This window comes from Ambystoma mexicanum, chromosome 7p (genome assembly GCF_040938575.1).
Source record: "Ambystoma mexicanum isolate Mex_15411 chromosome 7p, UKY_AmexF1_1, whole genome shotgun sequence".
Classification (NCBI taxonomy): Eukaryota; Metazoa; Chordata; class Amphibia; order Caudata; family Ambystomatidae; genus Ambystoma; species Ambystoma mexicanum.
In genome coordinates this window covers 726891830-726908083 of record NC_090939.1, presented here as the reverse complement: position 1 = coordinate 726908083, position 16254 = coordinate 726891830, and the positions used below count along the sequence as shown (strand labels likewise).

The following is a 16254-nucleotide window of genomic DNA, read 5'->3' as shown; positions in this document are numbered from 1 at the left end:
AGTTTTTCTTGAGGGTGTTACACAATTTTGACAGTTTGCTTTTGAGCAGGCCGTTGATATTTTCTATGATTCCGTTCACCTGCAGGTGATAACTAGAACATCATTTATGCTTTACACCCAACAATGTGGTTATTTCCTTGAAAAGATCATTTACAAAGTGTGTGCCGTTGTCTGACCTTATGACGTCACATATGCCCCACCTTGAGAAAACCTCCCGTACTAAGAATTTGGCAGCACACTTCGCGTCTGGGTGTGGACATGGTCCAGCTTCCACCCACCTTGAGAATGGGCAAACTATTACAATCAGATATTTTGCTCCATTTCATCTTTCCCCCATATCCACGTAATCAATGTGGAGCTCTCTAAACGGTCCCACAGGACAAGGTAGTATTCCTCGCAGTGTTCTAAGAGTCATTCCTGAACTATATGTTTGGCATGTTGTGCACTCTACTGTGAATTTTGACAAATGTTCCTGCAAATTTGGGACAAACCAATGTTCCTGTATTTCAGCTGCAATGTGCTGTTTAGTCACATGTGTTGGGAAGAGCAGTTGTTGAAATGCTATCTCTAACAATTCCACAGGCATCACTACCTTCCCTGTCAGTTCCTGTCGCCATATCAAATCTGTTGGTGACTGTTTACATCCTCTTTTTACCCATAATTCTTGTTCTTCTACAGATGCACGTTTTTGGAGCTCTATTATTTGGACAATTGGGGTATGGCTGTATCCCTCCTCTGTTGTATCTGTACCGGATGTTTTTACAATGCACTCTACTGCTTGGGGGATATTAAAATAAGCTGCCTCTTTTGTGGCGGCGTCTGCTGCCATGTTCCCCAATGAGATCGCATCCGTGTTGTTTGCATGTGCCTGGTACTTCACCAGTGCTACCACTGACGCCACTGCTAATGCTTCTATTAGCTCATTCAACAGGGCTGTATGCTGTACTGGTGAACCATCTGCTCTTCTAAACCCTCTTCGCCACCAACATGATAATCCTGAGTGCACTGTTGTCGTTGCATAGGCTGAGTCAGAGTATATTGTCACTGCACACCCTTTTGCTGTATGTAGTGCTTCAATTAGCACTATTAGTTCTGCTGCCTGCGCTGAATAATGTGAGGTGTGGCGTTTCTGTATAATCACTTCATCCTCCTCTTCCTCCATTCTTACCACTGCCACCCCAACATGTTTTTCACCTGTCTCGTGTCTATGGATGATGACCCATCTACAAAGTATTTTTCTCCCTCCTCTAGGGCATTTTCGCTTGCTTTAGGAATGTCATCTCCTTCTCCTTCGTACGTAGCACAATCGTGTTCCTGTAGGTCTTCTACTGTGCATGGTTCTGTGATAAATATGGCTGGATTAACTGTCTTGCCCCTCACTACGTGAACGTTTGTGCTTGAAATTATTATTTCATATGCTGTTGCCCTTTGTGTGGTGAGAGTGCTCTTGGATCTCTCTAAAATGGCAAACAGTGAATGTTCTGCGTATAGTGTCACTGAGCAACCCATCACGATGGTGGCGCTTTTTTCTATGGCAAAGGCCGCCGCGGCGAGAGCCTGTTCGCATGCGAAGTTGCACTGCATTACTGAATCTAGAGTACCGCTGTAGTAGGCCAATAACTTGTGGCCTAATGATGTTTTTTGTGTTAACACTGCTGTCATTATAATTCCATTACAGTGTGAAAACAGGTAGAACTCCCGATCATAATCAGGGTTTGATAAAACTGGTGCGTGTGCAATAAGGTCTTTCAATTTGAAATATTGTGTCCTCATCTCGTCTGTCCACTTTAACGGGACATTATTCTTTTGCGCTTCTTTTTGGGCCTGTAACAGTCGGGGTGTGTAGGCTGCATAATCAAGTATCCAGGCACGGCAGTAATTGCAGATGGCGAGAAATTTTTGCAAGTCCTTCACTGTCTTGGTATCATCAGGTGGCGTATTGCTGCTGCTCTATCTGGTAAAATTCACTCACCATCTTTTGAAATCAGCTGTCCTAAATAGAGCACCTCGGCTAGGCAATATTGCAGCTTATCTTTGTCCACCTTGTATCCTTTTGTCGCTAGTAAATTTAACAATGCTAATGAAGCGGTTCTGCACTGTTCTTCATTTTTACTGCAGATGAGTAAATCATCCACATACTTTCTCATTGTGCTCTCTACATCAATGTTACCAAGATCTTCGTGCAAAATCCTCTTGAAAATGCTTGGGCTCTCACAATACCCTTGTGGTAACCTACAATGCTCATATATGTTGCCCCCCAGGGTGAACGCTGTGAGATACTGACAGCTCTGGTCAAGTGGTATCGAGAAGAAGGCATTCTTCAAATCCACTACTGTGAAACAAGTAGCATCTTTAGGTATGCTACACAAAATTGATGTGGGATTAGGCACTAATGGGAATTCTTTCAGTATGACGTCATTAAGTGGGCATAGGTACTGGATCATCCTCCATGCCCCGCCCCTTGCTTTTTTAATCAGAAAAATCACAGTGTTACATGGTGAATTGGATGGCACTATGATCCCTTGTTGCATTAATGCATTTATTGTTTCTCGTATCCCTTCCTCCTGCCTCCCTTGATAGCGGGTATTGTTTTACTCTAGGCGGTACTGAGCCTGGTTTCAGATTTATTTTGATGGGTGTGACCTCTTGTAATAGTCCTATATCATGGGGGGCTGTGGTCCATATTTCTGGTAGGACCTTTTCCATATCTTCCTCAAATATAGTGGGTGGCACATTAACACTAGCCATGAGAGGGTTATATATTTCTCTGTGTTGGATCATGATGTCACATGGTACACTTATTTCCATTATTATTTCCCCATCAGTCTCATTGTCAGTGGACAATTCTTCATCAGTTAAATCACGCAACGTTACGTTTGGGTCTATGCACAGCACTTTTCTCCGTTCGCAACCATGCGTGTCCAGGCCTATCACTGTGATACGTTTACTTGAAACCTGTACCCCTTCCAGATCAATAGATAAAATTGTGCCTGGTACAACATCTGTATTCACAATTGGGCAGAAGACAAAGTCTGAGAGCACCCTCCATTCTTTTCTTGTTATTTCTGGCACTACTCTGGCAAGTACCCTTATTCCATATATGAACATGTCCATGTCTATGGGCACCCCTCTTACAGCTATTTCATTGGTTCATGGTGCTTATGATCAACATTGCCCTTACTGGGCACACTCCTGGGTTGGAACACACTATTCCCCGCTCAGTAAAAGACATGGTCATAGTCAATTTACTCAGGAGGTCTCTTCCCAACAAATTTTTTGCTGTGTCTTCATGATATAGCAAAGGTGCTTGCACCGTTCCCCCCACCACCATTATGTCAACATGTTTGTATAAGGAACTTTTAAAACAGCCCCAGAGAACCCTTACGTTTCCACATTTTTTTCTGAGATCGGTAAACGGCCTTCCATGAGACACGATTTTTCAGCCCCCGAGTCCACCATAAATTTGAACTGTTTGTTGCCTATCTCTGCTCCCACTAGTGGTTCCTCTTCTGCACATAGGGTAGTGGATAGGAATGGACACGCAAGTGCTTTCTGTGGACTGCCTAATCTGCATAAGTCTCCGTTCCTGGAACGGAGAATACATTGTCCCCCACTACCGCTGCGCCACGAAAAGGTGCTGGCGCGCCATTTGCAGACGTTGCAAATATGTTGGTGTTTGCATTTCACATAGTGTTCTGCCTTGCCATCTGTTGTTGCATACCTCTCTGCTGTGGTTGTTGTCTTTGTTGCATTTGTGGTTCCCTCTGCTGTGGTTCATTTTAGCATTGTTCGTTCTGTCCACTCTTTCCCATAGGTAACCCATAGGGACTGCCTGAGTGTGGGTGACCATACTGCTGCTCGTTTACCATGGGGGGCTGCCCTTGATAATAACCCATTGGTCGCATTCTGCACTCTCTTGAAAAATTTGCCCACCTCCCACAATTCCAACATGACCCTTATGGTCCTCCCCTCATCCCTAGCCCTCCAAACCCTCTGCTTCCCATTCCTCCAAATCCCCCTCTCGGCCCTCAATACCCACCTCGTCCTCTTGCGGGTCTTCCTTGCCACTGCGGCCCTCCATACTGTTCCTCTCCGTCCCATTGCTCCTGCCCATTTGCAGCCCAAGTTACGGCCATCCTTGCTGGCTTATTTCCTAAGCCCTCCTCTCCTTCCCCCTGTCTGTCAGTAGATGTTGTGGCATTCAATGAGTTTTGCAAGGAATCTGGTGCTTGAGATTGGGCGGTAGTTATAGCAGAGATCTATTATTCATTGATACTGATGACTCATAGTAGAGGAGGTAGTGATGTTGGCCCTACACATTGGTACTGAGATGGCAACTCTTACGAATATTCCTGACTTATCCTTGAGGCCACAAAATAAAACATGAACTGCATGTTTCCTGCAATGGCTATGGCTTCAACAAAACCTACACTTGTGGGCTAAACCCCTATACACCAACCATTTCCCTAAACTAAATAATATGACCTAAGACCACCCTAAAACATAACCATAAGCATGGCGCATTAAACATTCTCAAACATAAAACCCACCATGCTATAGTGGCACAAATACCACCCAAAACAGGTTTGCATGAAATAGTGAGAGTGCATTTGAGTGTCCACACCAGCCTGGGTTACAGCAGGCCCAATCATGTTTTATATAGTTAGGTAAATCAATTATGTGAATTATTTGTATGGTAATTGAGAAAGGTTTCTTGTTCACTGGAAAGCAATAACTAAATAAATCAATCAAAAGTAAGATGGAATGTCCTTAGGATCATCCAGAAATACCACTATCAGGTGTGCTGTGCCTGCAGCCCTTTGTTCGTCCACACACACACTATGGAGTGCATGATCTCCAGTTCCCATACGTATTGCGAGCCATCGCAGTTGGGGAGTCCCCGTAATTCTACGTTTGTTCACCTTCTAGTGGGGAAAGCCATGCATGAGAGCACAAGTGCACTAGGGGGAGTGGTGTGAAAAGTCTGGTCAGTACATAAATAAATGTAGGTGCGCCAGTCCAGGACTATTCTTTTTTAATGTTTTGAGTACTAACATTGAGGTGATAGACAGTTAGGGAGAGTTCCTTTGCGTCGTTTTTCCTAGACAGGTGGCACATCACCGCAGGCTAGGGGTAGCCACTTTAGGAGGGTATTTAGAGTCTGTCAATAGGGACAATATCCTAGTTGTTAGTTTAGACACATTTTCTTATTCCCTCTATTTGTGTGTGGTAGTATCTTAAGCCCCTCCTGGGCTCGTGCAATGATACGTATTAGTCACACGTGGCACACACCATTTGATGCCTTTAATAAAAGGCGCACACAGCTTCCCAAGCGCCAGTTGACAACCAAACTCACCGACTCCTGTGTGCATGTAAAGGCATTATGCAGGAGGGGGTCTGACTCTGCAGGCCCCAATAACATTTGATGACGAGGACTATGGCCCTCGCGGTTAGCCCGGTCTCACCAGAGCACACGATGGGGAGTGCCCGCCATGCAGAACTCTCACTGACATGTCAGATGACCGTCAGCAAAGCTGATGAGCTCCCGAGGTGCACAGGCACCCATTCACTGGAGTCCCCAGTGCGGGCTTGCATGCACAATCCAGAGCATGTCAGGGGCATTACTGTCAATCGCTAGTGAGGTTCACGCACAGATGAGAGCCCAGTGTCTGTGTGGTATCTGTGTTGAAGGAGAAAGCGAGGCTCCCACAGAAGAGAGAAACGGGCCACTGTTGGTGACAGGATGTACCCCACCTGTGTGGGAGAAGGACGGCCATCACTGCAACCTACCATCAGCCCACTACCATCCCCCATACACCAATGAACTGCACCCGATGTGTCACCCGGCGTCCCCGGGCACGGATTTCCCGGTTGGTGGCCAGAAATGCAAAGAACTCTCTTGTTGAACTATTACAGAACAGTTACCAATGTGTGTAGCACAGTGACTGTGTGGTGCTGTTTGGAGTTGTGATCCAGCATGTGCCAAGGGATTAAAGTGGGCGCAGTAATAAGTTGGGGTCCCGCATGTTCAACATGCTTAAAGAGGACCCAGTATTATTTGGGTTCAGTTCTTTGCCTCTTCCATCTTCCTCTTGCAGCTGCAGAATGTGTGCCCATTCCTCGCATATGATTCTGTGTTGGCGGCCTTCCCATGTAAACAGCAATCCAAAGGGAAATGTCAATGTGTATTTAATCTGAATTGTGGGTGAGGTATCTCAAAACAGGCCTTATTGCTCTTCTCTTTTGCAGGGTGCTTTGGGCCAAGTCCTGATACAATTGAATTTCCATCTCATTTATCCTCATGGGGCCCGCTTTGAACGCTGCCTTCAGTATCCATTCTTTTTGAGCATAGGCGGCTATTGCCACCAGGACGTCTCTTGGTCTGGGCCCTGGTTCACTTTTCCTTGGACCCACTCTGTGGATTCTGTCTATTTGGAAGGGGCCTTCCTGCTCACCACCTTCCAGTAAGTCCTGTGAGGGGTCAGCAAAGTGAGACTCACGACTGCATTTAGTTTTCTCAAGGTTCGACATTTTATTTTAAACAAAATTATAAAATAAACCCTAGCTAAACCTACTCTACCAGGGGATTCCCTAACTAGTCTAAGACCTAAGGGAAAACTTCCTAGCATACAAAAAACTAACCCTCACACTAAATAACAAACATTCAAAACAACAAGAAAACAATATAAATAAAAGGTTACCCAACAACCAGTGTCTTGGATGACTTCTACTGGTCCTGGGCAGATCTTGCTTCCCCAGGAATGTCCCAAAGACAATTAATTTATTCGAAAGAAAAGAAAGCCTTGAACAAAGTCTTGAAAAGTTTCAAAGAAACAAAAGTTCACATAAATAAAAATCCACTGGCAACAGTTCCTTCTTCGCTTGATGAAAATATTCCCTTTCTAAGTTCCACAAAGGAAACAACAGCACCAATGGGATGCCTGGATAGCAACCTTCCAGAAAAGCATGGTTAAAGTTAAAGACAAACGTACCACTTCTGTTTAACAACAACTCTTCTGCTTTCAAGTTCTGTGGCATATTTTGCATACAGTTTATCAGGATGCTTCTTCTTGGGGTTTGCTCTCTCTTCAGCAACTCCCTTCTACTACTGATACTGTGCTAGCAGACTCCCTTGCCCCACAGTTGACTTCTGCTTCTACTACTTCCAACTGCTACAGTTCTGGCAAAAGTATTGGCATCCACAGTTCTACTCCTACTACTGCAACTTCTAATTTTAGGCAACTTCAACAAAACTTCTTCAACCTCTACAGGTTGTCAACTTATCCAGAACAGGACTGTGAGACTTGTCCTTGGCCTCAAGCCCAGCGATCGTATCTCTCCAGGACTGAAATCTCTGCACTGGCTCCCAGTGGCTGCAAGTATTAAGTTCAAAACCCTTTGCATTGTCCACAAGGCCTTCTGGGGCCTGGGGCCTCAATACCTTCAACTCTCTCTTCCTAGATATCTTCCTTCTCGAGCTCTTCACTCATCTGCCTCCAGCTCCCTCAGGTCAGTCGCTTCACCAAGCAACGAGTTGGTGGTAGATCTTGTTTCTCGGCTGGTGCCTCCCTCTGGAATAGCCTCCCTGCGTCCCTTACACTTGAGGAGAACCATCCGAAAGCAACTCAAAACCTTTCTCTTTGCTTCTGCGTTTTCTCCTCCCCTCCTCTCCTCTGCTGACCTCCTGACTGGCTGTAACCAGAACTGCACTGGCAACCCCCGCACTTGGGGACTGTTTCTGTATCCCTACTGTCCACCTACCAGCCCTTGACACCTGATCTATGCACTTACCCCTGCACTTGCCACTTGTTGGCCGTTAATTACTTATTGTTATCATCTTTTCCAATGTGCTGCACTATCCCTGCCCCCTCCCCATGCACTTGCGCGATCTGAATGACACCTGGCCTAGTAGGATCATTGTCTGTCCTCCCTTTGTTTCCCTCCCTTGTCTCGTCGCGCCTTGAAACACTTGTGTATAGGTGCGTTATAAAGGCCATATCATATCACCTGTGTGGCTACAGAGACACCCCCTCCTCTCTCATCTGTACTGGGGGCGGCGCTGCTGTTACAGACGCGACCATCCCTAGTTTTGTCTGTACGAGTTTTGCTTCCTCAGCTAACCTCCTCTGAATAGTTTCCTTTTCTCTTTCTTTGATCCTCCTACAATGATGTACTGTGATGTTCTGACTCTCAGGCCAGCCCTCGGCTTCTATCCCCACTATCTTGTCAAGGGCCTTCTGTACTTCCTTTGGGAGTCCTCGCTGTATAATGAAATAAAATAGGGAGGTGGACTGGTCACATGCAGTGCCCGTCTCTGCACGCCACATTTCTTGGACCCAAAGAATGAACTGTGCACTGTCTTCCTCATCCCCCTTGGTGCATTGCATTATGAAGTGTAAGTCAGGGGTATCGGAGAAGGTCCTGCGCAGTGCATCCCACACTTGTGCTGGAACATTATTGAATGATGCCCCGTCATGGGTATCATTAACTTATAGCCATACCCGGGTAACCTGCTTACACACACATTGATTCTGCTTGATCACCCACTGCGGACACCAAGAGGTTTTTAATATCTCCTTTGGCGAGGGGCACCCCTGCTGTGTTTTTCTCAAAGGCATAGATCCATTTTCACGCGCCTGCCGTAAGCAGGGAGAGGGACTAGAGGAGGTTGTTTTTATCCATTTGTGCCCAGGAGACATAATGGGGTCGCACAGCTCCCTTGTGGATTAGGGGCATCTGTAGTTTTGATTTCACCTTTCCACACTCCACTCCTGTTCCTTTCTTTTTTGCTAGGGCCATCCTACCAAGCCTGTTTCTGAGTCTTCCCTTCCATCTATCTTCCACTCTGGGAGTGGCCCACTGTACTTGCAGTATTCCTCCTAATGCACCCTCCTCCACTTCGTCAAAGTCCCTCCAATATTCCTCGTCCCTTACCAATCCCACTTTTTCATACCCTAAACTATTAGTTTCTCCTTCTTGTTCTACTTGCACTCCCTGTATGGGCGCACTGTCAATCCTGAAGAGGGAGTCTCCGGATTTCCATTCATCTTCCGGTAGGGGAGGGGTGGCACTTGGGGGTCGGGCCCACTCTCAGGTCCTCTTGCTGCTTCGCACACTGCTCGCAATCGAGCCAACTCTGTGTGGGTGGACGTCAATGCCACCTCAATATCCCTGACACTTACTGCAATATGGGTGGGGGTGATGGTCACTGGGTTGTATGTAGGGCAGTGGCGGGGATTTGCTTGACGTTGCTTGTGCACTTCCCCCTGACACATACGTTGGATTTGAGTACCCTTCTGCTAGCAGCATGAGCAATGGATACATTCTCTTGGGCTCCTCTTCCCCCTTCTCTTTCCCTCCCACATCACCCCCATCACTGCTAATGTTTCCGGTCCCCTCTCCCTTTTATCTGTGGCGGGTGCTTCTTCAAACATCTGCCACAGATCTAATATCTCCCTTCTGTTTTGTAACTGTTTCTCCTTATACTTAGCCGACAGATAAGTGGACAGGTGGTCTAACGTTCCTTCCGGCCAAGCATGAGATAGTCCCTCCCCCCTCGTTTCTGTTACCCATTGTCTGTGATATTTTTTAATATACAGGGGGAGGTGATTAAAAATGTGGGATAGCAGGATATCTATCCCCATGGCTAGTCACTTTTGTCTCAGGTATAATACACAAAGAGGAATTGCATGGATCTTTTCCCTTTTCTACCCCTTAAGTTCCTTTCCCAATATACTCTGGGGCCATATTTTTGTCAGTCAATGATTAAATGTCACATATATCAAACATACATGGAACAATATTTTACCAAAAAACAGACACATAAAACAAAAACATACATTTAACAACTCCTACTTCTTCCCCTTCAAGTAATAACTTGTTCACACCCACTAACTCCTTACTCACATCACTCCTGCCCCTCCTGGGCCTGCTCCTTGCATAAAAAAACACTGAAAATAACAAAGTAAAATAATAAGTTCAAATAACAACCACTACTTGTTCCCGAGCCCTCCAATTATAGGGGCTCCTACTTTTTTCTCGGTATTACTCTCCGCACTGGTCAGGACAGTGCAATGTAGCTGCCACCTTTTGCCCCCTTTCGGGGGTAGGTTCCTGTATCTCCTCTTTTATAATCTCCTTATTTCTCTAACAAAAAATAATAATAAATGGCCATACAAAATAATATGCATTTTATTCCAAATAACCACCTAATTCATTCACATTAAATCACTGCATGTTCCCTTCAATCAGACTGCTCTATATCGCTCAAAACCCCACTGTTTGTTTCTCCTTGCAATTTCTACTCATGTGCCTGTGTTCTTTCAAAATCCTACGTTGACGGTTTAATCCACAATGCCTGGGCCTCTCCCTGGGACTGCACCCGGCTCCAAGGAGCAGCGGTGTATTTGCAAAGCCGGAACCCACAAGAACCGCTTCTTCTGCGTACGCATTTTGGGGGACTGGTCAGATGTAGGTGGGCATGGCCTTTACGGTTTGGCCCTGGATCTCACTCCAGGTACGGGGGGCTAAGGAAATCACGCTAAGGGGTCACCAAATGAATGCACCGACCTCAAACACATGTCCCAATAATTACACACCCCATGAATAAGACCAAGAGAGAGATTGCAAGTTTATATAATATTAATATGCCAGCAAAGAGCTCTGCTGGCAAAAATTACACGGGCAGCACATTAAAAAGGGCAAATGCATCATCAGTGACAATTTAGTATAAGGCAAAAGTCATGTTGCTGGTTGGTGGGGGACATATAGATGGGCCTGCTCCATATGGGATGCCAAGCCCTAATTGGCTGCTGCTTCCCAGTCGATCTTGGTGCACGTGGGTCAGCTGGTCTCATCTCCGCAGTGAAGGCCGGTTTGTGAGGGTGATACATTCTAACTAATCTAAGCTAAACAACAGGACCCGGTAATTCATGAACAATGGCAGATACATGAGCATCATATAAAAGGGGGTCTTGTGAGGAAAGAGAATAATATATAGACATGCCGACCTCCACATTCAGGGTTTCGTTAATACTGCAGTGCCCACACCCAAGTTTTTCCCTGGGGGTTTGATCTACTGCCTGCCTTCCCTGGTGCCTCATGATACGAACAGACGTGTGTTGTTATTGGGAAAATATATTGCTGCACAGGATTAGATCTGTGGTGGGTAATCTGAAATGGGCAAGACCAGGGTGTTAGATTTTATCGGCATGAAATAATTGGGGGGTCGGGACGGAGAGGCCAGGTGGGCTCTGGCCTGGCAGGGTGGGGGTCGAGGGGACACGGGCAGTTTAGTGGAGATGGATGGGCGTTTGTGGTGGCCTGTTTCGGTCCCACCCTCTCCGCAGAGCGCATTCTTTGAAAAACGATACTAGGTACTTGCAACATTGAGGACAGGGAATGGATGGACTTCCGTGAGAACAAGGCTCATGCAGAGCTTGCCTGATGTGCTGATGGCTTGGTCCCTCTGTGTGAGAGGCCAGGGATGTGAGTGCTGCAGCCTCACAGAGTGGTGGTTTTTGGGCCTAGTAAAAAATGGCATCTAGGCTTGATACAAAATGGAGTCTTAGTGCGAAGACATGGGCAATGTTATTCATCTAGTTTGCTGTTATGGGGCTATCACACACACCAAGGGGGAGGGTGGGTTCGTCCCCCCCCTTTGTTTCAATGGAATTTATTTATCTTGGCTGCTGCTAGGGTAGTGGGGAAGACTATTTCCTTCCCAACATTAGGGGCAGTGAAGCATTTTCCAACACCTTTATTATTTAAATAAAGGTTTATAGCAATCACCATGAGTCCTCTGTGCCGTGTCTCATTTCTGGTTCCTCACATTAAGCACTCACTCGTGGCATGGGGCAAGTCTTCACTTCATAAGTCTGAATCCTGGCAGGGAGCACTTCATCCTTCTGAAGGTGAGAAATGGAGTACCCTTGAAATCGGGTAGTAACAGCTACTATTACAACACATGTCCCATGAAGCGCTACTGTACATAAAAACGAGATATTGTTATAATATTGCGAAGAGGTCATGTGGACAGTGAGCGAGTTTCTGGACGTGGCCGAGTTGCACTCTCCACAAAGATGCCTTATAGAAACCTGCAAAAGTTTGAAAACAAATTATTGAGGAGGCTTGTGGGTCTGGCTGTGTGGTCTCTGAAATGCGACGGCCAATGGCCTAGATGAGGGATCCAGCTCCAACATACGGGAAATGGAAGCTAGATCATTTAAATTACACTTTGTATTGATAATTAAGCGTTTTTGAGAGCAGCCTTTCTTTTATTAAAGAAAATGACAAAATAAATCTGAATCATGCTGGGATGATCCAATTAGTAAGCAAAGTCGAATTTTTAGTGCAAAGAATCCAAGATATGCATTGGTTTAGGAAAGAATTATGCTTGTAAAAACATGTGTTTTTCCCAAAAACACATTTCTTCACAGCTAACAGCGTATTGTCCCTCTGCATTGTTTGACAATGGCTATGCCGCAATAATGATTTTAACTGAATGATGTAATTCTAAGAACAAACACTTAAAAAGTGCCCCAAAAACATTAATTAAGCTGCACTTCCAAAGTCAATGTAGATGAGAGCAAACGGGTGTTTTTCAAATAAAAGACATATTACCTCACATCTGCTATGTTCGATGTGACATTGAGAAAGGTCCATCACATCAGCTCGGAATAGAAAATCCATTTCCAGAAATTCAAAATTATGCTGGAGGCCAAATCTGTGCAAGAGACTAGATAACAATAACCCAACTGTTTCCAAACATCTGTATGTTTCCTGGACTCTTAATCCGGGTGCCTATGGAAGTGTATGTACCATGTAAGAAAGAATCCAAGTTCCCTGTTTGCCAGTAAGTCCCACCCATCTATCAATACGTTAAAAAAGGACGATCGTGTTCATCATATTTATATTCAATCATGCAATCACGCGTTGTGCAACAAAGCCAAGAAACCAAACGAAAATCATGAAAGCCAATTAGTGCATAACAATAGTTTTATTTCCTTTGGAAATTTGAAATTGTTCACAAACTACAAGCGAACATTCAAGTGTGCTGTAGATCACCAACAAGACATATGACGAAAAAAACATTAAAAAAAAGTAAAAGTCACGCATACACAGATGATCAGTAACTACACTACCTTCATACAGTTGTGTTTGGATAATGTAGTTCTTCAACCATACCCGGCCCAATCCCAGTAAAATGAACTTTCTAGTTGAAAATTGTGGTCTTTTCCCCATTGCAAGAAAGAGGCAAGATCAAGTAAAACATATGTAGAAAAATACAAGACTCAAATAAAACAGATGGGCCATTTAGCAGTGGCACAGTTCATTCGAATATGAAACATTCACAATCATCAACGGGGCAGTTCAGTGGAGACATGCAAGACTGCCACATGGTATTCTGTGCAGCATCTCCAACCTGAACTGATTTTATTCTTTCATTTGGTCGGAAACAAAAAAGTCAGAAAACGCTTACAAAATCCTCCTCATAAGAGGATATCCGGACATGACGAACAATCATTGTGGCGATGCCACGGTCAGTCGAACGTGCAAACGTAACAATGTTCCCTTTGTGGCCTGACAAAGCGTTGAGACCAAAGAGCTTGTGGAGCACGGCCTGTGCTTCTCATCCATCAAGTGGAAACCTGTTGACGCCACTGACGCATCGCCGTCCCTCGGATAATGCTCGCAAGAGAAAGCACAGCATGGATGTCCAGGCTGTGGCTCCTTGACTTTAGTGCAGTAAAAGGTCAGGGCTAGCGGCGCTCATGTTTCAGGCAGCTCGTGGCATAGGTTCTGTATTGCATCGCCCGTTCAGCGTAGGCCGCCGCAGATCATAAGACCGTAACGGGGCGGAACTGCTCGAGCTGCGTTTCCAAGGTGATACGTTCCTGGTGAACTTCCTGCAAGTGAAGGAAAAAGTAAAGAAAGAAATGTTTACTTTTCTTGACAATCACTCGGAAGTGACAACAATGCATCAGAATGGTATTCTTTCAATGCAATTAAAATGCCCGTAGCTAATCACGATTCCTGGCGTTTGGGGATCTGCAGAACATGGTTTGGGTTTTAGTAGTAGGAGAAAATGAAGTAGTGCTAGACTGCTTTGATACACGGCAATTTTAAGGGAATTTGCATCCCATGACGCAGACAACTCCCTCCCCACTGAACCAAATACACGAATGGATCCAATATTCTCTGGTCAACACCCCCAAACCTTTCATTGCAATCATAATCCATAGCTTGATATACAGCCCTATCAAAATAAAAATGAGAAGTCCATGCTGGAATCAGATTAATAAACAAGTTGCATGTCTTTGGTCAAAACAGCAGGCCAGAGTGAGTGTGCTTGTGTTCCAACATAGGTGCAGGACAGATTTAACAACAGCAGCTACAGGGCAGGTGTACAGGCTACAGCTGTCTGGATGCAAGGCACATACCAGTACGTGTATGAAGGACACACAAACCCACCAGAATAGACAGAACACTGATTAGCACGTACACATCTATCGCATAGGTAGAAGATATGGATTAGAAGTTACTAGAAAGGTGCATATACCGAAACATGGACACAAATTAGAAGAGGGTCGAGGTTTTTTAAGTGCTGTTGCCATGAATGAGCAAAGATGTAAATTACTTTGCAGTGTGCAATATTTATGAATGGTCGCTATTATTATTTATGGAGCAACACAGTTAAACCATGAGGGAGGGTTTTTTGAAGAGCTAAATCACTCTTAGGAGCTGACAGTTTTAAGGGACTGGCAGAGTAGACACTATGACGAATCTGAAACTTGTGATTCTCTAGAGCTATAGACTGTTTCTCTCATGTCCCCTTACCATTGACTATGCCGGCTAGGGCTCACTGGAGTTGTAGTTCAAAACATCTGGAGAGCCAAAGGTTGTAGGCACCTGCACTATGAGATTAAACTATGTGCCCAGGATCACACACTTTGGTGAAGTGGTGAAGCTTGAATTTGCACCCGGTCTCCACAGTGCTTCAACGTTCTTGTTGTACAGCAAGAGTCATTATTTGTAAATGTTTTACTTTCATTAACTAATCGAGTACCCGTTTTTGCAGACATAACTTGGAAAGTACACAAATCACATGATAAATCAAATATATATATATATATATATATACACACATGTATTTATGTATTTATATCCATACAGAAAGATGTTTTGCAAAAAGGAGCAGCATTGTAGCTTTACTTTCAACATCAGAAATGTAAATTTACAAGTACCAGAATACCTATTGACGTGAGCCTAATACTTCTCATCTGATTTACTAGTTTTAAATATACCCAACAAAATAAACTGTGTGATAAGGTCACCTGCTTATAGTCTATCTTGGACACAGACTTGTAGATTGTTATTCAGCATTTGAATAACAACATTTCAACCAGTGGAATTTTTGTAAGTGTGTCAAATAAGCAGACCTGAAAATTATCTTGCAAATGGTCTGATAATTGGGTGGTTATCTCTTGTCTAAGACCATCCTTATCAAACAGCCTTCATCAAAACAAAGTTCAGACAACGATGCACCAAAGTTGGCATTCACACAGTCTTGGCCATGCGCTTAAAAAGTAATAACTCTTTCTAAATATTTACTTTATAAGAACTGTACATTTTTTTAAGAAGTCTTTTTTAACATTTTATATGCAGCTGCTTAGGAACAGGATTTATTTATGGTGTGTATTGTAGTTACTCCTTTTTTACAAAAATATAAAACTGCTGGTGTACTGGGACTTAATTAGGACATACCTATAACACATGATCACTAAAAGAATGTACACCAGCATTCCTTTGTCCGCCTTGTGTTGTGGTGTATTTAAATCAACCTAGTGTTTCTTTATAGGAGTTTGGGGCTTTACTGCACCTGTACCTTTCCTAATGGAGACCATATCCCAGTACAGCAAACCCAGTATAATTTCAAATCACAGGTAAGCAGGGATGCCAGAGACAGATATGAGCCAGGGTTAATTTCTAACAAGCCAGAAAATGGTTTTACCGTGCCCACCTACACACCTCTCCCGCCAAGTGCGAGTAGAACCCCCCCATTAAATATATGTTCCGCTCAAGTTATGTTTACTCCCAACTTGACAAAAGTTTTTATTTTTCATACTGATGCTTCACAAGTTGAATTAGTGAGTACCTTTGTAGAGGAGGAGCCAAATGCCTCAACCAGAAATCCCACCCCTATTTTGCCTATATGTTGGGAACCGGAAATTGTGACAAGGAAAACACTAGTAA

General features: G+C 44.4%; 1 protein-coding gene across 7 annotated transcripts in view; it reads right to left on the bottom strand.

Moving 5' to 3' along the window:
- Positions 1 to 12978: 12978 nt before the first annotated feature.
- Positions 12979 to 16254, bottom strand: part of REPS2 (RALBP1 associated Eps domain containing 2) — a 1712589-nt gene continuing 1709313 nt past the window's right edge. For 5 of the 7 annotated variants that reach the window (XM_069636815.1, XM_069636808.1, XM_069636813.1 and 2 more), the window contains one exon: positions 13696 to 13907. In XM_069636815.1, coding sequence (XP_069492916.1) covers positions 13839 to 13907 — 69 coding nt within the window. In that variant the 3' untranslated portion in view covers positions 13696 to 13838. Of the gene's footprint in view, positions 13908 to 16254 lie in introns of all 7 variants that reach the window. The other 2 variants (XM_069636810.1, XM_069636811.1) reach the window with 1 other exon arrangement.